At 42.6% G+C, this 23,055-nt stretch overlaps 2 protein-coding genes and 1 long non-coding RNA gene across 3 annotated transcripts; 2 read left to right on the top strand and 1 right to left on the bottom strand.

Annotated features, from left to right (window-relative positions):
- The first annotated feature begins 250 nt into the window (after nucleotides 1-250).
- On the top strand, nucleotides 251-2,538 carry si:ch211-212d10.1 (granzyme B(G,H)). The gene is made up of 5 exons (XM_041935072.1): nucleotides 251-363; nucleotides 752-911; nucleotides 1,101-1,233; nucleotides 1,493-1,720; nucleotides 1,824-2,538. The coding sequence occupies exons 1-5, from the start codon at nucleotides 264-266 to the stop codon at nucleotides 1,977-1,979; spliced, it is 777 nt and encodes a 258-aa protein (XP_041791006.1). The 5' UTR covers nucleotides 251-263; the 3' UTR covers nucleotides 1,980-2,538.
- Nucleotides 2,539-5,481: 2,943 nt separating this feature from the next.
- Nucleotides 5,482-7,475, top strand: LOC121605235 (granzyme B-like). The gene is made up of 5 exons (XM_041935073.1): nucleotides 5,482-5,600; nucleotides 5,759-5,918; nucleotides 6,165-6,297; nucleotides 6,473-6,700; nucleotides 6,801-7,475. Exons 1-5 carry the CDS (start codon nucleotides 5,543-5,545, stop codon nucleotides 6,954-6,956), a joined length of 735 nt encoding a protein of 244 aa, XP_041791007.1. The 5' UTR covers nucleotides 5,482-5,542; the 3' UTR covers nucleotides 6,957-7,475.
- Nucleotides 7,476-8,254: 779 nt separating this feature from the next.
- LOC121605236 lies at nucleotides 8,255-9,596 on the bottom strand. Its single transcript, XR_006006788.1, has 3 exons — nucleotides 9,447-9,596; nucleotides 9,105-9,228; nucleotides 8,255-8,355 (listed from the first exon to the last, which is right to left on the bottom strand). It is a non-coding gene; the product is annotated as an uncharacterized LOC121605236 (long non-coding RNA).
- Between the last annotated feature and the right edge of the window lie 13,459 nt (nucleotides 9,597-23,055).

The raw sequence follows: 23,055 nt of genomic DNA, 5'->3' as shown, positions 1-23,055 counted from the left end.
ATATTTATACAACAAATAGTTTTCAGTGAAAAGCCTCACTATCAGAGTAACCGTACTCTATACATTATGTATTATCATTAACATATCTACTCTATTACTCATCGTATAAACTTTTAAACTCATACTACAACTGTAGAGCTGACAGAGGCGTCCTCCACATTGATGTGGTTCAAAGCCACATTGTTTGCATATGCAAACTAATAAACACATCCCTCTCTCCCTGAAACAAGGAAGCATTTAAAGGCTGAAACTGTCAGCGATGTATGCAACAGCGTTCAGTAGCTGAGCTGTGTTGCGACCTCACCATGCACATCCACTGGAAGCTGATTACGCTGATACTTGCACTGACTCTCGATGGCCGTGGTAAGTTGAGCAGCATGTTTTACGGCTATGTGAACCTTTTCATGCAGGTTGTTATAGAATTTGATTGAGACTGCGGCAGATGAGGAGCTACATTCACTGTGGGACATACAATGCACAAGGATGGATTTGTTTATTCTAATCAATTTATTAGGTATATTAGGTTTATTAGTAAGCTCAAAAGCCATCAACATCAATGTTCAATGTTAATTTTGGATGTATATTTGTATGTATATGTATGTATAGACATATCTATATACAGTATATACTGTATGTATGTGTATATATATATATATATATATATATATATATAGAGAGAGAGAGAGAGAGAGAGAGACATAAACACAAAAACAAACATATATATATATGTTATATATTTTTGGCTTCTCAGTTCATGCAGGGCAAATCTTTGGAGGCCATGAGGCTGTGGCACATAGTCGGCCGTACATGGTGGTTTTGGACCTGCACAAACAGGATGGAAGAAAAACAAACTGTGCCGGCTTCCTGTTGAATGAGGATTTTGTGATGACCGCAGCCCACTGCCAAGCACAGTCAGTTCATGGATCTTACCCCAACAACCGAGACGCGTGCATTGACATTTTAATTTAAAAAGCTCCAACAAAATGATATCCATTTGTGAACTGAGCTTCAGGCTCTTCATATTTTTTTTATAGTGCTCTCACAGAAAAAAGGATCATTTCATTTTTTTTTAAATTTTGCACTTTACTTTATCATTTCAGGTCCTATACAGTCAAACTAGGAGTTCACAATATCCACAACAACAATGAAATACAGTGTGTGTCTGTGCAACAGACATTTCCACATAAAGACTACAATGAAACTGGTTACAGAAATGACATAATGCTTCTTAAGGTAAGAAAATCCTTACAGTTAATAGCAAAATGTGTTTTGTTATTTCCAATCTTGGTTTCTCACAATGGTATTTGTAAATGCTTGTAAATGATTAGTCAAATTGAGGTCTGAAATACTACATGCATGCAAACAACTGAACAACAACTAAGCAAGAAACAAGCAAATGTGACCACTGGAGAAATTTGAATTGATATTTCAGCTTCACATTTGTTGTTGTTTTTTTTTTTTTTTTTTTATCTCACCATGTATGTTCCTCAAGTTGAGCTCCAAGGCAAACTTCAGCAACCATGTGAAACCCATTGCTCTCGCAGGCCAAGCTGATGACTCTCTGCCTAAATCGTGCATAGTCTCCGGCTGGGGAATAACAGACAAGAATAGTAAATTCATGTCTGACGTACTCATGGAGGTCAACGTAACACTCATTGACAATAAGCAGTGTGCTAAGGACAACTTGTACTGCTCTGAGGGAGAAACTGGACCGCGTAAGGTACGCACATTTTTGTAACACACATGGACAAACAAATGTTGTTCAGCAATGATACTTCATTCACTGTTGAAGCAATCACTGTATACTATGCATGTGTCTCCAGGGAGACTCTGGGGGTCCACTGGTCTGCGAGGACGGAAAGGCATACGGGGTGGTGTCCTCCTGCTTCAAACCAAACTCAGGCGGCCCGCTGATCTATTCTTTCGCTAAGATTTCTGACTACAGAAGCTGGATCGATCTGATCGTCAAAAATGCTTGAAAAAGATCCAATACGTGCAGCATTTGATTGATCAGTTCACATCATCTGACTACACAGTAGTTTGGTTCAGTAGTGTAATATTGGAGAGCTGAAAACTGATGCTTCTATCATGACTGACTCCATCACAAGACTTCTGGGCATGCTTGCTTTGAACAGATTTAATGAACACATGTTTTGTTTGCAGGTATATCAATGATTTGGTTCATTTAAGAAAGTGAGATGTGGCTTTTTATGGTACAGATGTTTTTTTTTTGTTTTTTTGCAACTTTATTGTCAGACAAATTAGAAATATAAACTAAGCACATACAGGTTTTTTTTTTTAAGGCTGGACTTAACACAAATTAAACATGCATTAAAATCACGAAGTGTACACTTAATAGTGTTTAATAGATGCGATATATGTGATATTAGATATTGTACGCCATCCTGCTCTTAAATATGACATTATATTCATTAAATGCATCACCGCTTTGTGCATCATCTCTTGGACTCAATCAAATGAGGAACAGGATCCTGTAAGTTTGTTTTGTTCCATCTTTTTAATAAACTGTTGCTCTCACACCATGTTCTCTCAGTGCCTCTGTTCAGCAAAAAAGACAACACTGCCTCCCTGTGAAGAAAGCGCATTGATGCAGCACGAGGAGGCTCACTACTTGAAGTCGGAGCTGAAACGTGCCTGTTGTTCAACAGACCATGTAATTGCGTTTTTAGCTATTTCTGACAGAGAGGCCAACGTTTAGAGTGGACACTAACAGCGCCTGCCATCCCGTTCCAGTTATACAAGCACATTTTGTAGAGCTAATCATAGGGTTTCCATGAGCTCAGAAGATGTGTTTTCAATTGCATTCCTGTCGGCCATGGTTGTTTGGTGACTAAACGAGAGGGGTCATCTTTGCCTTGCTGGGATGCTCAGGCTACAGCTCGTACAGGAGACGAGCTCCAGAAGAGCTCCTCAACATGTATCATAGAAAAAATGAGGAATAGAAAAAGATCATTGTCTACTGCTTTACAACTCAGACAAGGTTAATAATATATAGAATAATCTACACTTCTTGTAAATTAGCAAAGCTGGACCAATGCCAAAAAGACTTGTGTAGACAGTGAGGAAGGAGGAAGGCCCTAAACTCCTGGCCACCATCAGCCCCATGCTGCTCCAGAGATGATGATAAAAATGGTTAAGTGGGAAGTGTGATTGCCTTTAAAACACAACGAATTAAAGCATGCAAAAAGGGGAGCAAAACAGCAGCAGGTATATTGAGATTTTATCATCCCTAGAGAACCAAAGGACCCCGTGACACAACTGCTCTTCACAGACTATAACCTGCACTGTCTTCAGGTGGGCTGAAAACAAAGAGCAGATCATCTTAAATCATCCAAGGCAGCACTGACTGTGTCAGGACAGCTATTCAGCACCGTCTGAACTGAGTTTGAATAGACTCACCCATATGGGGTTTATCCAACCATTAGGTGGTGGCTGGATCTCTGTGGAAAGGAACCTCCAAAGGCCACAGATTACCAACATCTATTTCACTCCAGCCACTCTATAATCTCCTTAGCCTTCCATCTGCAACAACACAACCAATGTGCATGACTGGCATCAAACCACCTCACTCAATTTATCTGCCTCAACACTTGAATGCACGTTTCTGCCGGCAGTCTTTGGTTTCCCCCAACGCTTCGAATTTACAGCGCCGCACACAACCAGTCTCAGCATGCGAGTCGGGTCGATGCCACTCCTGACTCGCTCATACTCTAAACCCAAGACCAGCCCACTGTGCGTCTCACCAGGATCATCTTTTGTCACAGAGTCAGAAAAAGTTGCGACATGCTTTGGTTTTGTTTCATCAACATCCTCCTGACATATTTGATCGCAATTTAGCCCTTCACATCTCTTTGCACTCGATCACATTTGATCCAATCCCTTTACCGTCCATAACCATCTTTTAATCCCTGTGTTTCCTGCCATTCCAAATAAATCATTTGCATACAATGGTGTGATTTTACTTAGTGAAGAAAGTGAAGTGCATGGGATCCATTCTGGCCTCTCAACATATATAACAGAAAATAAGACCTCAAAGTGTGAGGGATAACCACGGTGGATATACGGCGGTTTCACAATGCAGGAAGCGGAAATGGTTTGCGATATTAATCTGCACTTCCTGTTAGTTTCAAACAAGATCAACAACACATCAGCATTTCCAACGGATGTGACCAACTAATATCTAGATACGCAAGACCCTGAGTAAACTGGAATCAGAGATTGCGAGAAGATTCATATTTACGATGCATTAAAAATAGAAAAGACTTTGATTAAGTGCTATCAAGAATGGAAGGCTTGCAGCGTGTGCAGGCCAAAAAAAGAGGATGCGTCAAAGATAGATGAATTAATAGCAAAACAAATAAACACTGCATTGACAGTCGACTGCCCAAATATAACTTAGCAAAGATAATTACAGCAGCCCAAAAATCAAAAACACAATAGTAAAAGTGTAAGGAATAGATTAAGATGTTGGTTTATCTGCTCTAATATCAGACGCAAATGTTAGCACGCCCGGCTAACCACAGTAGCTAACTACCACCAACAGTAGCCAGCATAATTTCTACAGGCAAAGGGTGGGTCATTAACTATATATAATACTACCTTGTTAAACTATATTATTAACATGAGGGGTTACAGGTAATGTTAGAAATTACTGCTTGGTATGCAAACATTAAAGCCTAAATCTAACCACTGTGCTGGTTACATGCATCAAAACCACCCAATAAATGGTATGGATGTCGATCTCATGACGCGGAACATGATGACGTGGGCTTTGCCTTGTACAACATTCAGTGTGTTTAGCCCCAGAGCACATGAAACACCTGCCAAGCTTGATCAATTTTTATTCGCATGCATAAACCATGTGGCCTAGAAATCCCTTAGGTTTGTGTTTCACACAGTCTCCAAATAAACACTTCTGTGTCCTCTGGCTGAGCATAGTGTGGCTGCAGATGCGCAGTTTGGCGTCTTTAATTTGAATTCACTGGTGGAATACGACTTATATTGGATGGATTCTGAGTTTGCCTTCTGTAGGAACGTGCAATATCAAGCAGTTTTCATTCATTTTCTGCCCTCTGTTGGCTATGGTCTGGAGTCATACACTCTTGACTCATCTGAAGCAGTATTGGGGTTGTTAGTTTCTTAAACGCCTTTCCATAAGTGCTTGTTAAGTTTTCAGATATGCGACTTTCTTCCTGTTGCAAAGAACATTATTATTGTGAATTTTTGCATGAGCACTCACATTGTCATTCAATTTCTAAATCATCAACAAGGTTTCAGGTGATTCTGTATTGTGTATGTAAACCACATGCACCATGCATATACTTAATTAAAAGACTTGGACCATGAAAATCTAGCTTTTGTCATGTTCTGGGGTGACGGAGGTGTGAATGTGGTACAAAGCCACATGTTCGCATATGCTCACTACACACTTCCTCCTCCTTCTCCTCCTCCTCAAAAGACTGAAATTGTCAGTGATGTGTGCCACCGCTTGTCAGTAGCTCAGCTGGACTGTGATCTCAACATGTTCATCCTCTGCAACCTGGTTACACTGATACTCGTGCTGACTCTTGGTGGTCAAGGTAAGTTTAGCTTTCATGGCATTATATACTTCACTGGTTCTCACAGGGTAGCATACCATGTGGCTTAATCCACAGTACATGAGGAACTACATTTGAGGATAGATTGGCTGTGGTCACTTTAGTTTACATGCGTATAATGTGTGCACTTCTGCTCTCAGTTCACACAGGGGAGATCTTTGGAGGCCATGAGGCTGTGGCACATAGCAGGCCGTACATGGTGCTGTTGAAGCAGCACACAAAGAACGAGAAAACAAAACAATGTGATGGCTTCCTGCTGAATGAGGATTTTGTGATGACTGCAGCCCACTGCCAAGCAGAGTGAGTTTAACACACTTTATATTTATCAACTGAGATTTCTGAGGCCCCTTAGTAAGGGAACCACTTAGACTCATGCACTTAGAGTTCAATTAACAATGCAATGCGATGATTGATGTCGAGGATGTTTCTTTGATTGCTTTATGAATAGTGACATAAATATCAAATCTTTTGATATTTTTATTCTATGAGTGCAGAAACTTAGCAGAAAACAACAGAACTTTCTTGCACTTAATTTTGTCATTTCAGGTCCTACACAATCTCACTGGGAGTTCACGACGTCCATAAAACGGAGGAAATACAGACTGTATCAGTGAAACAAGCATTTCCACATAAAGACTACAATGCTAATAAATATGTAAATGATATAATGCTTCTGAAGGTAAGAGAAAAAAAAGAAGTGTATTTGGTTTAGCCTTTTTTTAATCACCATTCTTTTTCACATTACGTTACTAGCAAACACTCTATTGAATGCATTAATAAAGAGGAGCACTAATATCCTGCAGATTGACATTTCTCTCTTTTAAATCTATTTTTAACTCTCCTTTTTCCTCAAGTTGAGCTCCAAGGCAAACTTCAGCAACAATGTGAAACCCATTGCTCTCGCAGGCCAAACTGATGACTCTCTGCCTACATCATGCATCGTCTCCGGCTGGGGAATAACAGACAAGAACCCTAAACACACATCTGACGTACTCATGGAGGTCAACATAACACTCATTGACAAAAAGCGTTGTCCGAAGGAACACTCGTACTGCTCTCAGGATAAAAGTGGGCCGCGTAATGTACGTACATTTTCGTAACATAACACAAACAAATGTTGGTCAGCAATGATACTTCATTCACTGTTGAAGCAATCACTGTAAACTGTGTATGTACCTCCAGGGAGACTCTGGGGGTCCACTGGTCTGCGAGGATGGAAAAGCATACGGGGTGGTGTCCTCCTGCTTCAAACCAAACTCAGGCGGCCCGCTGATCTATGCTTTTGCTAAGATTTCTGACTACAGAAGCTGGATCGATTCAACGATGGAACAGCATTAAATAAACGTAATGGCTGATTGATCAAATTGCAACATTTGAATTTGCACTTTGTGTGTCATTGGAGGGCTGATAATTAGGGCTGCTACTGCTGCATCAAGACGACCTGTTTGCTTTAGACAGATTTAATCAAAATATGATTTACTTTGATAAAGCTGAAAGACTAAAAAACATAATCTGAATGTGATTTGTTTAGTTTAAAAAAGTGAGGTGTTGTGGCTTTTTATGGTATCGCTGCTTCTTCCTGCTGCTTCACAACTTGACAACTACACTTTTTTTTACAATAAACCTCAGATTAGAATTGGGCAAATAAAAAAGTTAAACCATTCACATGCTCTTATATTTTAAGGCTCGCACACAAATTAAGTATTGCTTTTAAGTGAAGACTAACTGCCATTTAATAGATGATTATACTCATTAAATACATTAATGCCTTGTGCATCATCTCTTAAACTCGATCAAATGAGAACAGGAAGTTTGTTTTGTGCAATCTTTTCAATAAACTGTTGCTCTTGCACCATGTTCCTCTGTGCCTCTGTTCATTCCGCTGTTTGAGCCTGAACTAAACGAAAAAAGGGGCAACACTGCCTCCTTGTGAGGAAAGTGTATTATTGCAGCATGAAGAGGTTCACTGCTCACTTCCTGACATTTCTCTCAGGTTCCTCTCACTTATGAGCACTAGACCTCATCAAAGTTTCTGCCTGTTGTTAAAGAGTCAAACTAATACTGACTCATATGAGGGAGAAAATTAGGAAATTTAAAAAATTAAGTCGAGACACCTCCTCTACTTAACACTTCTATAGTTTGCCACCAACTTGTAGACCGGTTATATCTATTTAACTGGTAAGTTTAGACCTGTTAGAACAGGCACCATACCTCATATTGTTGGTGTTTTACATATCTACACTTACAGTATGAGATTCACCTGTACCTACTATATTTAAGCGTAAACTGCTTCATGACGCAGCTGTATCAAATATCTCTCAACATTTGAGTAATCGAGCGTTATGTTCAAGGACAATGCAAGCCTGCCTCTGACTTTTAAAATCTTGTATCACCAAATTAAACTGAACACTGCAAAATCCGAACCCTACTTTATTTTGTAATGGGTAGGTGGTCGTATTTAAGGGGATGTGTTGAACATTTATCAAGCTAATAAATGAGGTTTAAGTGCTTTTAGAGTTTTCAGAAACAGTCGTAACAAAGAACGGTGAGGACTTCTCATATTTCAGCATAGCTGCACATTAACAGTGGAAAGACTACATAACAGCCCTCTTGAGTTACATCACTGTGATACTTACCGTATCTGCTGTTATACAGCAGCCAGCGGCCTCTGTAGTGGATCTCCTTATGATCTTCCATCCCCATTGAAGTCTGTCTCGTTTCAGCATGGCTTCTGCACCTACAGAAGAAGGGAGGCACAAGAGGGTGAACAACCCTGAAAAGTTTTCTGAATATTTTCTAAGTTGCTTAATATAAAGCAACAAATACTGCCTTGATGCTTGTGTTTTGCACGTTAAAGAAATGCAAGCATCTTAAGCTGCTGCAGACTGCATATACGCTTATTAAATGGGAAGTTAGCAGTACTCCCACATCAATAACCTCACAACCTAATTAGAGTGAATCATACTTGGTGGTCATTACTTCACGGATAAATGTTGTTTTTTAAAAAATCTGTTTACATTTATTTACTTTGTTGAGTTTAAATTCTGCTGTTGATTTCCCTTAAGCAGGGTAATGATACTAATTGCTGTCGCTGACTTCTTGGTGCGTTATGCTGATTATGGTCCACACGCTCTCAGCAACAAAGCTTACTACTTTAACTAACATATTGTGGGCTAAATCAAGACTCATAATGTGCAATGTTAGTCTTGACACACTTACATTACATTTATTTTAACTGATAAAGCCCTGAGAGCCTTGATATTGTTATGTTATGAGTTCAGGAAATTTAAAGTAACAGCGTTAAAAATATTCCTATCTGGCATCTTGAGCAGGCTAAACTAAAGCTAGTTAGCAAGAGTAACATTTCGGTAACTGATGCTGCGCTGAAGACAGCTGGGAACAAACACTAGTTAATGGACCACTGGTAAAATAAAGCAGAAATGGAAGCTAATAATCATAAGTATGTTTTCATTGGTGTATAATTACCTGAAAATAACAGCTGTTGTCCTCTTCCATGGAGTCAGCCATGTTGCACTACCATGTTTCTACAGTAGCCCAGAATGGACAAACCGAATTAGCTCTAAAGAGCCACCATGGAGTTTCCTACAGGCTTCGACAGGGAGGCACAAATAGCACAGACACAAGAGAAAACAAGGCTGCTATTGAATGGCTCAGAGCAACACAATGTAGCGAAGCTGAGGACTTTTCCCACTCAGTTTTAATGATGTTTAGTCCTGTTACAGGCATTTTTAAGTTAGCCTGTCTGCGTTAACTAAATTTAAGGCTAGAACCCCTCACCTACGGCCCGCGGGCGGGCGGGCAACTCACCTGTTACACCTCTCTGTGATCTGTGTAACATCGTCAAAGATCCACACGATCCACTGCAGTAAAAATACTTAGTCCAAAACATGATAAAAATCCACAGAAAGATGTTTTCGCCTTTCAAATTAGCAGGTGATGTGCTGCTGTTCCTTGTCTTCTGTGTTTTCTCAGGTCTCCTGCTTCTTCTTCTTCTTTTTTGAGGTTTCACATCCACCATTTGGCATTACTGCCACCTTCTGGTTTTACTCTCCATCTTTATTAATTCTAAGGGGAGATACAACAGCATGCCTGTCCAGTCCAGTTGTCCTTAGAAAGTGAGATATCCATGTCCTTCCTTGCACGTTGTCCCACAGTCAAAATATACTTTTAACATTGTCCTTCACCCGCTCCATTTTCCATAACTGTGCCATTATTTCTCGTCTGTCAAGTGTAAATTTCCTGCATGATATAAGAATATGCTCAACAGTCTCAGCCTCCTGATACTGATTGCAAAGGCCTGCTTAGTATGATTTGCTCTTTCCTCTTGCTCCCCCTACTCTTAATATACCCACTCTGTTTTGTATTGAATTTAAATGTCTCCTTTTCTACTGTTATCTCAACGCTGTTGCTACTGTTGAGTTGTTTTCCTCCACACTGTGCCTTTCCCCTCTAATTTTGATAATTTAATATTGGCTTCAACCATTCCTTTTTTGACTGTTTTTCGCTAGTTTGTCTGCTCTCTTGTTTCCCAGACTGCAGACCCTGCTGCGTTTCTTTGATAATCCTTTTATCCATCTGTAAAAATCTGAATACTGTCTTTACAGTGCACACTGATTAAATCGGCATTCTTATTACTGCGCTTAATTCTGAGTAATTCTAGACCGACACAGGAGTTGGCCATCAGTTCCTCCCGACGTATCCGTCACGGCATCTGGCCTGCTTCCACCTGGATCGCACACACTGGCAAAGTCCTAACTGCTCCTATACATAATCTTAAAGCCTGAGCTTGTATGGTAGGTCTGCTAGCACAGATTTTGCAGCTGATCCAAATACAATTGTTCCATAATCTAATCACGGTCATACTGAGGCTACATACATGTGTTTCAGTGATGCAAAGTCAGCTCTCCATTCCAATCCTGCCAGACATCTCATGACATCTATCGCTTATCAACATTTATTATGTTTTGCCTTTTACAACTTCCACAAACATATCAAAGGGGCACGAGGTTTCAAATGATATCTCACTTGACCAATCACAATCTGCTAAATGAAGCTTAGCAACCAGACATACCTTAAATATGAATATAGATAGCTAGAATTTGTATTTCATTAATATGAATATATTGCCTTTTTGGAGGACACCTGGATATACGATCAGAGAAAACATAAAAATATTCAGGTACTGTCATATTGTTATTAGTATGTATTGAACTTGGACTAAGGTAAGGCTTCATGCCGTGGTTCTATTATGTTTCATGTTTTAAGTCCCATGCCTCATCTGCAGGCATCTATTTGCAAAAAAACAATCTACTTCTGTGTGTCCACACTTGTCTTACTCAATGTCAGCAGCACTTAAAGTGATTCTGACTACTGTGGATAGAGGTTGGGTGTTAGAGATCAAAACATGAATGTACTACAAATGTTTCAAGAACAGCTATCAGTTTACTCTGTGTATGTCTTGGATAGGCATTTTAGGCTAATGTGTACTGGTCTGGTATGGGGTTAAATTAATACTGTTGCATTTCAGATTGTAAGCAGCCACCATGAGGGGCATTCCACGTTCCACAGGTAAACAGGTTGATTGGTAACAGGTGATAGTATCATGATTGGGTATGAAAAGAGCATCCTGGAAAGGCTCAGTGGTTCACAAGCGAGGATGGAGCGAGGTTCATCACTTTGTGAACACATGATTGTATAAAGGATTTTACCGAATGGAAAAAAATGTTTATTTGGAAATTATTGCATTCTGGTTTTTATTCATGTTTTGCACAGTGTCCTTTTTGGAATCAGGGTTGTATAACACTGTCTCTTTCAGTAGTTAAAGTATATTTTTCATGTAATTTTACATTAGTAATATTTTAAGTACATGATTTTCAGTGGAATACTTTTTATAAAGAAGTATTTCTATTTTTGTTCAAGCAAAAAGTTTTTTTTTTTACTACTGGGCATAACATAAGTGGTTGGTTATACACCATTTAGTTAAAATAATATGTTCATTAAATATCTTTCAACAAAGTGTTAACATTTTCTTTCAGGTTGTCATCAACAATGCTGCTAAAACAGCATCTGCCAAAGCTCTCTGTATCTTCAGGAAAAAAAGGATGTCTGTTGAACATGCTGATGCTATTCTACCACAACCCAGTAGGTGGCGGCACTTAATCTTGACAAAATCCCTTAGAAAGCCTTTTGCTGTTGCATGCAATTTGGTGCATAGTTTTGTTAACCTTTGGGTTGGGGGAAACTTGGCACTTTGCCCATTTAGTTGTGCCAAGGATATGTGCAGTTTATAAGATTGTAATATCAATTACGTTCAGAATGGAATATGGCAGGAAGACGTGTGCATAAATGACAAACAAGTGACAGTCATTCACCAAGTATGGAAGGCAGACTGTTAAAGGGGTGAGAGAGCTACTACAAAAGACAAAGGTAAAGTAGGAAGATGATGACAGCAAGTGCATACAAATACACATATACAACCCTTGCAATAACCTTGCAATATGCTGTTTTGAAGCTGTGGCCCTGGACTGCCTCTAAACCAAATGCAGTAGGTTTAGGCAATTGAGATTAGAAAGTTAAGACCACAGTCAGGTTAAAAATAGACGTAGATACTGCTGCAGTAAGCACTCTAACATCTGAACTACCCTTTTTCTACCTCAGCACCTCCTACACACAAGTGCACCTCATGGCTTCCTGTGCAACACCACAGTTTTCCATTGTGGCAGACTTCAGCCTATCAGGCTTCACTGACAGATTTAGAGAGGTGAGAACCTGCAACATAGGCCTGTGGAGATACGTGAAGACAATCTATACACTGAAGAACTGTGTTTATGCAAAGTGTGAAAAAATAATGCCTTAACTGTTATTCTGGTGCACACCTGTTGATTTATTGTATGAGATGTTTTCCCATCAAACAATCAGCCATGATGATGCATGCATCAAGCATGCAGAAAAATGTCGGTCAATTAAGCAATCAGCCGATTGCAGAATAAAACATTGTGTGAGGCACAGTTTCTCCTTTAAATGTCCCAAACTATGAATGTTTTTTTTTTTTGTTTTTGCTCTGTCATTTATGTAATTTTAAGTGATCTGACAGAAGGGGGCACTCGAAGCAAACCTATCGCAGGCTTCCTCTTGCAAGTTGGAGTCTGGACCAGTACCTCCTCTGAGAGGTTCATTGACTGCAGCCTACAAGTGCTGTGTCCTGCACTTGACTTCCTGTTTGATGTTGATTGCTATTCCGGAGCCGCAGCTATGCAGGGGCTTGCAGTGGCCGAATGTGACACCTTTGTTTACCTCAGATGCTTGTTTTATTATGATTAGTTTTTTTTTACTGCATAACACAAATCAATGCCCGAGAGATAACGATCATATCCACACGAGACATATGCGTGAGTGGCTGGTTTTTATTAATTCTGACCAACATCAGCGTTATGAGGATGTGGTAACACAGTCCTGAACTGAAAGATAATGGTGCAAAAAGCTGCCTGTGTGCCTTTAAGAGGCAAGATCACATTGTTATTCTGGGTTTGTCCACAGGCCGACTGTGGAGGTGGACAGATAGTGGTTCTGAGGGTGGTGTGTGGGGGAAAGAGAAGGTGTGGGAGGGGCGTGTGTGGGAGTCTCCTAATATGAGTCTCCAGGGACCAGTATGGATTAGAAAGAGAGGAAGAGAGAGAGATAGAGAGAGAGAGAGAGAGACACTGAGATGTGGATAAGATGTCCTTTGGATGCATCCCGTGTTTTACAGCACATCCAAGGAGGCAGAGATTGATCCTGTGCTCCCCTGTTCTCCAGAATGGCGTTGCGGGCTGAACACTCAAGGCTAAGCCGCCCATTAACGAGCCAATAATTCGTGTCATTATGTGAATACTGCAGCTGGTGCCACTGATGCACCGCTTCTCACATGTCAGGTCTGAAGACTGAAAGGAGTCTTATAGCGCTGCTCATTATAAAGCCAGCCTCTCATCCGTGCTTGCATCCTTTGTCTTGGAAGCATGCGTGGCAGAAAAGGCTTGGCCTGGATAGCTTATTTATTTCCTCCCCAGCTCCCTTTTTGAAACACAGCATGCTCAATATAAAATCAATGTATTAAGTGTTCTCGAGTATGCAGAGTGACGTGCTGCCATTCCCACTCTTTGCCTTTAGCTGTGATTACAGCTAATTTGAATGATTGAAATGCTTCCATAGTGGAGCTGGAGTGAGTGAAGTGAAGGGCTCACACAGATGAAGGGGGAGGAGGCGAGAAAGGCTTGGCTCTACTCCAGGTGGAGGAGGTGAGTCATTCCCCACACAGATAGACAGTCTATCAGTGTGTGTGCACGCGTATGTGTGCTTGTGCATGTTGCCCAAACTGTTGTTGGGAGAATGAAACAGCGCTGTGAGCAGCAGAGTGACAAAGAATGAACACCGCTGTATACATTGTGCATCTCTGTGTGTTTGCTTGTGATTTCGCGTGCCGATTACAGTTTGTATCTCTGGTTAATCTGTGTATTCTGGGATAGTGACTGTATCTACGGTCTTTAGGCCAGCTGACTCCAATTCCCAAGGTAGGCGTATGATTCACGTGGCTCGGAATCAAACAAAATAAGGGCAAAAATGAGTTTCACGAGACGAAAAGAATTTGATGTTCTCTGTTAAGTTATTCTGTGCATGAGCAACATCTTACATCTGCATTTTTTATTTAAACCCATAAATAAATAGTGGATTTTTTTACTGAAAGAGGCCTGGCCAAAATAGCAACCTTTAGTTGTTAAACATAAATTCCTAATACATGTTTGCCCACTTTGCGTACATTCATGTGCAAAACTCTCATTTGTTTATGTTGCAGATGCAGCTGTGTTTTTTTGGGCCACCTGACGGCGCGGCCTGAGGTGGGCGTCAGATTCATGTGGTCTCTGCATCAACATAAATGAGGGCAGCTAAAAGTTTCAGAAGCACGTCCTTTGACGTTCTCCCGATCTGGAAGTGAGATCACTTGGTTAGATGGCACGTTTTTTTATTCATTTTACTTCATGTTTCATCTCGCCGGGAAGGTCTCTTGAGGTGGAGACCTCTTTTTTTTTGAGCGCCGTGGACAAAGCGTAGATCTGATGCATGCAAACACGCAGAAAGACGCACACACGTCAGCACACAAACAGCCACCCACATGAAGTGTTTAGGCACACGCTCGCACCCTTCCATTTGCTTTTAAAAGGCATGCTCGCTTTTTCTTAGATTGTAGAGACAGAGATCACACTATATTCAAGGTATGTCTGGATGACTGCTTGCAAGTTGTTGGTTTGTATGCACCCCTCAAAGAGGACATTCTGTTCTAGACAAAGCAAGCGAGCAGGCTCTGCTGCCTTCTTCCACCCCCGCCTGCCCATGCACCCCAGCCCACTAGCCTGTCTCTTCCTAATAACTCTGCCAGACTGTCTCTATCTCTGACTGTCTGTCTGTCTGTCTATCTGTCTCTCTCTCTCTCTCTCTCTCTTTCTATCTCCACCAACGCCACTGAAGAAGCGCAAATAAAAAGTTGTTGTCATGGAAACCTGCCTTTTCCTCCTCTCCCCTCATCACCTCCTCAGCACACTCAAACTTGTAGACACGCACGCGCACACGCACACACAATATCTTTCATCTATTCTATAAACACTCAAGAGACGTGGACGACTTCAAGAGGCAACGCAGGAAAAAAGACGTCCAATTTTTATGAAGGCAGGCCGAGAATGCAGAGAAACGAGATGGGAGATGCGAGAAATTATAAAAAGGGCAAACCACTACAACCCAGCCTAATCACATAGTGTATGGAGTACTACTCAAATCAAGAAATCACTTTTGACATTTTCATAGGACCATCTGATCAGTAACCATGGAACAAAAAAATGATCTTTTTTGCTGATATACACCAATGTGCAGATGGGAAACTCGGTGGAACTTTTCCAAATACAATGAATGGAACATTTCCAGCTGATGAAGATGGTTTTGGTCTGAATTACCTGGTTGTTTATGTCGTTGTTGTTGCTGTCAGGCCAGAAACCAGAGACATGATCGATGCCACTGCACATTTTTCACAGGTTTTGCCAGTTTTCGTAGGAAATAAAAATTTCTGTCAAATCACAGATTGGCAGTGTAGGGCAGCCATTTATTCATGATGAACATCTCGCACTCAGTTGCATGTGCTGAGACCAGATACTATTTAACACACATTTAAAAGCTGAGTCTCAGTGGTGATGCACTCTAGGCAACGGCTTACGACTACATTTAAACCACTGAAATGGCTTCTTGATAGGAGGAAAAACAGGAATGGCCCTCCTTTGGCGGCCGCCCAGTTAAGTGCAGTTTTCAGACTGAGGAACAGCTGGTCGACTGCTGCTGTTATTGCTGCTGTAGTCGTCCCTGCGGTGACAACGTGGTCCTGAGGAAGCCAGCATCACCCATCGTCTCCTTGGAAAGCAGACGCATACGCATTAACACACACATGCACACAAACAGTGAGGCAGGTTGCCATGGGTGTGTCCCCAGCTGCTCGTAGGGCTGACGCACTTCCACTACGCCCCCTGTGCATGCTCCCAGGGGGAGGGCACATGTCCCGCAGGTCTCCATTCATTCAAGGTGAGATGCAGATGACATGAGTTGCTACCATGACAACGGTTGGTTGGGTAAAGCCGTGCGGCATGAGCCTACATGTTGGCTGATAATGAAATTGCCCCTCCTTTCTTCTCCTCGTCCACTGGAACAGAAGAAAGACATTCAAGTGTTTTGCATCCTCTCCCATCATACCCAGTTTTCATGGTTTCTTTGTAGGCTTGTGCAGACCTGTGTTGATTTAAACGCAGGTGCTGCGGATCTGCAGATTCTGGTCAGCTGTCTGCCCTCAATCAATATGTAATCAGTTCACTAGAGGTAATTGTTCAGGCGCTGACTGCTCCTCGAAGCTGTTTCACCTGAAACGTGGTTCCTACCCTGCGAGATTGCAGTTTTGGGGGTTGGGTTCAGTGCATTGTTGCTTTCACGATCAGACACAGTGTAATTCGAGCGTTAGCTTGCCAAGGATTGATGAGCCTGCACTTCCCAACTCTGTCCTGATGCGATGTATTGAGCATGATTGGCATGTAGGGAGAGAGAATAAGCCAAAAGAAAACAGAAGAACAAAGTGTTTGTCAAATTACTCTATCATCCCCCAAACAGCTAATGCATTTGATATGATAATTATGTTGATTTATTTTCCAGCTACTTGTTACACTAATTAGACTTTAACAAGCTAATTAGCCAGAGGCCTGTATGGGAGAGACAGTTTATTGTCATGTTTATGTTGTTAGAAGTTTTTTTTTGTTCTTCTTTATCTAAATCAAATCTATAGTATTTATTCATTTTGATCTATATTAGAGTGGCTGATCTTAATCAGATCAGCCGACTTGACTCTAAGCAGGTGAAACATCAGAGCCCTTTACTACGGGACTGACTAAATCTAAAAAGAAATCTATATTCCTGCGTGGTGATGAAGTGTCTGTGCCCCTTCATCTGCAAATCATTGTGTCTTATTAAAGATCTTTTCTCCCGCTCCATTCCAGTTCATTCACCGGGCTCTAAATATTGCATTCAGACACACTGCCACTGCAACAGCCTGTAGATAAGGAGATACATTGCTGGTGACATTTAAAAGGAGTCACTACCCCCTCATCTGCCCGTCCATTGTCAGCATCCTCCGTGGCCTATAATGAGAATGTGCACGCCCAGGCCATTATAAATAGTCGGTGTCCTGGTTAAATGCAACACCTCTCTTTGGGTGCTATTTGGGCTGCATGATTCACTGTGATTCATGCCAGTGTGTGTTCTCTCTGTTCTCACAGATGAGCTGGATGACCGGGGGGAGGAGATAAGGACTGCAATGGGAACATGGATCATGGGTATGTGTGTGTGTGCATGTGTGTGTGTGTGTGTACGTGTGTGTGTGGGCCGTGCCACGTGTGTAAGTGGTAAATTGAACAAAGAGAGAAAGAGATGGAGAGATTGAAAGTGGCCAGCTGAAGTGCTAAATTTGTCAGCCCACTTTTGAGTCCACTTTCAGGAAAATCAGGCCTACTTGAAGGAGGGGGGAAAAAATAGCGAATAGAAATGAACAATAATTTCCTTCACAGTCAAATGCAATCTGTAATTGGTGTGGCTGTGGGTGTGGGTGTGTGTGTGTCGCTCACGTGCCTGTTTGCTGCAGCTACTTAAAGAAAGGGGAACCTTGTTATCACGCAGCTGGTATTTTCCTACTGTGCGTGCATACTGTACATCACCTCCTCACTGGCTGTGATAGACGTCGTGATTGAGTGATGGACACCTCTTTAATTGCACCCTGCTGTCTGTTGTCTATGTACCAGCTAGGTAGGAGGGAGAGGCAAGAGCTAATAGATTGATATGAAAGCCAGCCATGAGGACACATACTGTACAGAACACTTTGCGTAGCTCTTTGTGCAATTTAATATGCTGCCTGCTTGTTTAGCCACTAATTATTTTCACTGGTATCACTTGGCATCTGCTGCTGGGATTGTATGCATGTTTGTGCATGTACTGTATGTGTGTGTCCATGTACGTGTGCGCGTCTGTGATTTTTAGTGCGCACCAGCTCCCAGTGGCCACGTGGGTGTGTGGTGGGTAGCTCAGAGTTACATTAATAGCCAAAGGGCAGGCAGGCATGGAGGGAGGGAGGACATAGACAGGAAGGGGAAATACAGTTTGCTGGTCGCCCACCACTTCCTGTGTCTCTCCTACACTCGCAGCCCACGGACCAGAGCTGCTTCTAAAACCAGTTTGTTTGCTTGCAGTGTGACAAAGATAAGACAGAACCAAAGGTAAACACGGAGACAAAAGGGTGAGGAATGGCACCAACAGAGCGGCGTTTGTGATCGCGGGAAGGTTATGCAAGCTACTGGAAATGACACTGCCCTACCCTTTCTTTTTTTTTTCTTTTTTTTTGACTTGTCAAGCATGTGATGTGAGGCAATCAAGTGCTACATGACACAAGCAACAGTAGATAACAACAGCTGATAATAGCAGAGCTTTCTTAGAATGATGAGCTGTCTGTCAGCTTCATCCTATCAGGACAGGATCAAAGTCCAGCATCAGCATTCACAGTGAACACAGTTCAATGAAACCTTCACCTAGCTTTACTGTCAAACTGAAAAGTGTTGTCAACAAAGCTCACACGTTCCTCTTTAGAGATAACAAGGAGGGCTGCAGTATCAAGGCAAGTCCAGCAGAGGTCCTTCTCTCATTGAGTGTTGTCAGTGCATGTGCCTGTCTTGAAGTGAGGAACAGCAGTGAGTAGGTGATGAAGGTGAACCACAACAATTCAGGGAGTTCAGTATTTCAGCTCTAACAACATAACAAGGAGTGGATGCTCACATGACTGCGATGTGCAAAGATTCATCTTAAATGTTGAGCGTCTATGTCTTTTGAACAGCTATTCAGGGCACATTTTGGACCTTTCATCCCTCTCAAGGGATCACACCGCCAAGCAGTCAACCACCACTGCTGACAGTTTTGACTGGCTGATAAGAAGCCCCTGGTCTGCACACATACTGTGCTCTGGTAAGAGGCAAACCCCCTGCCCTTCTGGGATCCCACATCCCCATTGAACTTTCCACCCACTCACCAAGGAATGCGGAGAGAGGGAGGGGAAGAGGGGGCTGTAAGAGGCAGAGATGGGGGGGGTGGGTATAAAGAGAGGGGAGGGACATGGGGGAAAGAAGTACAAAGATGAGGAAAGACTGAGTACAACAAATTTTGAAATACAGTAATAATAAATGTCCCTCATGAGTCTTCTCGTCAGACTGTTTGTGTGGTAATTAGATAATGTGAGAGCGGGGACAGGAATGCGATGACAAAGCCAGTGATGACACATCATGCGGGTCCACGATGCAGGAGAGGCCGTTTGGGGGGGGGGCTGCCCGGTTCAGGGTTTTCCGCTCTGTCTTTTACTGAACAGGTGAGGATTGACATGGACAAGAAAGGGCATGGGAACAAAAGAGTGACAGACACACACAGACACACGTGCACACGAACTGTACACGCGGAAAACGTTTACAGCCCTGATTCAAAAAAGGCTGGATGATGTGAATAAAAACAGAATGCAATCATTGTTAATGTAGCGTAGCCCGTGTAGCAACGTCCTTTATACACTCATGTGTTCACGAAGTGATGAACCTTGCTCCATCCTCGCTTGTGAGCGACTGAGCCTTTCCACGATGCCCCTTTGACACCCAATCATGATTCTATCACCTGTTACCGATCAACCTGTTTACCTGTAAAATGTTCCAAACAGATGTTTTTGGAGCGTTCCACAACTTTCCGAGTCTCTTGTTGCTCCTGTCCCAAGTTGTGTTAAACGTGCTGCTGCATCAAATTCAGAATAAACAGATATTTACAAAAATCAATGAAGCTGATGAGCTAAAAACTTTAAACATGTTGCTGTTGTGCTGTTTGTAACTGAGTTTATAACAAAAAAGGATTAACTAATGATCACATTTTGCTTCATTTATGCTTTAATGACGTGGCATGATGTGTCTCTTTACTACCGTTTGCTCCACATAGTTGTGTATGCGTGTGTTCTTGCATGTGCGTGTGTGCGTGTGAGATATGTTTTGTTATTGTCCCAACAGTGAAACCTGTTTGCGCCACATGACATCACCAGCCCTCAGGTGCTTGTTTCATTTTGTTTTTGCCACCGGAGTCTTGTCAACAAGTTGCTAATGCCTGTCTCCATCCCTTTTCTCTCTTCCCGCACACTTTCTCAGAGGACCTTAGCTCTGATGAAAGCAGGTGCCTTGGTACGCCTCTCATTGAATTAGGAATTCCACAGCGTAAAGTGGCAGCATTGTTGATGAAAGGTTAGAGCTGTTTCAAATTCTCCCTCTAAATGAAAAGGCCCTCTCTCCAGCGGTTGTACAAAAAGAGGGATGACATTTTGGTTGCATCAGCTGTATATCTAAAGTGTCTGCAGCAAAATGCCAAAACGATCAAAGCCAAATAGGGAGGATAATACACAGGGAGAGCACCTAGGCGCTTTTTGTTAGGTTATCTACCCACAAACCTTAGTCAGACCTCATAAAAAGTCATTACGCCCCTCAGTGATAATTCTGTGAATACCCCCATTTAATGATAAACATTTACATGGTGGCAGTGAAAGGAATTCATCAGGTCTTTACATTAGGGATTAGATTCGGTGGTTGAATTAGTGTCTGTTCAAGGGCAGAATGGAGGATTGGAAACTCAGTGGGTGGAACATGAAGAGATTTCATAAGAGGAGGCAGGTGGCGGTGACACAAGACATTAAAGCTCCCTCTCCTCCTCGGGATCGGTCTCTGCATCTTGCTCTTTCTGTCTTTTCTTCTCGTGCATACCTCCACACACACACCTTTGTGACATGCAGCAGGTGTAAATGGACAACTTCGCTTTGAGGTGTAGGCTGGAGGAGGTAGAGGAGAAATGTTGCATTTTCAAAAGGTGCTGCAAAAGCGCAGGATGTGAGAGGCTGGATCGCTGACCTTCACCGTCACTGCCCTGCGTTCAGGTCGGCCACGCACACGTCATTACATCTCCGTGCTGTTGCTGTAAAGAGCAGACGTGCTCTCTTCAGACATGCTATCAGCTTACTTTGTCAACCTGCCCGCCGTTCTGGCAACACCAGCTCTATGTATCCTACCGTGACTCACACTAAGGCTCGAGCACTTCATGTTTGCTCTTCTTTTCATGCAGTGGCACCCCACAAAAGGGAGTCACCAGGCTAGAGGTTCAGCCGTATATAAGGATTGTCAAAGGAGCATGATGTCGAAAGGTAAACTTCGACTCTGCGCCCGCCCAACAGGCAGACAGGGCTGGGAGGCAGCGCAAACAGAATGGATGTATTTGCTTTTCATGTGAAAATCAATGGGCCCAGACAGATGGCGGTTTGTTTCCTCACTATTTACTCCCCGGCTCCATGACAAATGTCCTCGCCGCCCCTCCTGGGCTGACGGTGCACAGGTAAGCAGAAAGCCATCCCTTCCTTTCCCACCCCAAATGGATGACAGATGTGCCAGCTACCGCCTTATTTCTTTCTCCCTCGAAACCCCCATCCGCTCCTCGCTGTTGACCTAGCTACAGCAAACAGACTCAAACTCATTTCAAAGGAAGAGGTTTATTTGTTTCATAAGCTCAGGTACACCGCTTTATCTTCACTGTTATCAGAAACACTGGCCACCGAACACTTTAAAAAGCCTAATGGGATTGATCCGCTATCAAGAAACACAAGGCTTTTATTCATACAGTATGGCACGGTGAGTCATATTGTGGAACAGGCAGCAGACAGCGTTGATGGTCCGTTACCACCAAAGATAGCTAGTGACAAATACGCTGATGAATACTTCACGCCAGCCATGCCTGAAGAGTCTGAACTCAGAGGGACGCTTAACTCGACCTGTACCGTAGGTTGAGGTGCTAAAAGCAGCAGACAGATGAAAGATGTCATTCTTTTCCAAACTACATAGAGGATCCCTCCTGCATGACTCAGAAATATTAGAACAAATTGACTATGTATTCATGTAAGAGCTACGGCATCTCTTGTCGATTTGAGGCACGCCCACTCTGAAGCCATTTTTCCCCGGACACAAATTTACACAAATTGCCTTTACTGGAATCTGTTTCAATTGGGACTGTGTGTGTGAGTGTTTTTCCTGCTCTCAATCAGTACAAACTCCAACTCTAGAGGCAGGAATGATCCTCGCTGGAATCAGCCTGAGGTCTGCGCTGCTGAATCTGTGGGTTTTAATAGAGCCTCATGTGGAATCAGACTTTCCTTCTGCTGCTTTGAGAGATATTTTTAGTCAGATAGTGGCACTCCTGCTCAAGAACACCAAGACATCACAGAGGGTAAATTTCTCTGATTTAGAAGGCTGTTTTTTTTTTTCCTGTGACTTTTAATACAAGCATGATTCACATTCACAGGCAGACTTCTGATCACACAAAGCCGCAGCTTGTAACAGGGGATGCCGCTTCCCCTTTATTTCTCCCTGTTTTGCAAGAGAAGGAGGGGTGAGAAATGTAGAGGGGGGTGGGTGCGGGGTGAAAGTCAGCATTCCAGCTAGACCACAGCGGAGCAGAGGTCGCAGAGCATGGGTGGAGGTGTGGGTGTTGCGGTGGCGGTAGTGCAGGGGCGTAGCAGAGTAAAGAGCAAAGAGTTCCTGATTCCACAGCCCTGAGCTCACCACCTTTGCGCCTGCCGCCAGCCACTCCTTTTCTCCTTCACACCATCCTCTTCCTTCTCCTCCCAATCTCTCCCCCCCTCCACCATGCCTCTCCATCTGAGGTGTTAACTCCTTGTTGGGCAGTTCCAAAACCATTGGCATCCACGTTGGTGTTCGTGGAAGCTCGGGGAAGAGGCGGGCGTGCTGCTATGGATCCTTACTGG

This window comes from Chelmon rostratus, chromosome 4, assembly GCF_017976325.1.
Source record: "Chelmon rostratus isolate fCheRos1 chromosome 4, fCheRos1.pri, whole genome shotgun sequence".
Classification (NCBI taxonomy): Eukaryota; Metazoa; Chordata; class Actinopteri; order Chaetodontiformes; family Chaetodontidae; genus Chelmon; species Chelmon rostratus.
The sequence above is the reverse complement of the archived record's forward strand: the minus strand, read 5'-3'. Positions and strand labels throughout refer to the sequence as shown.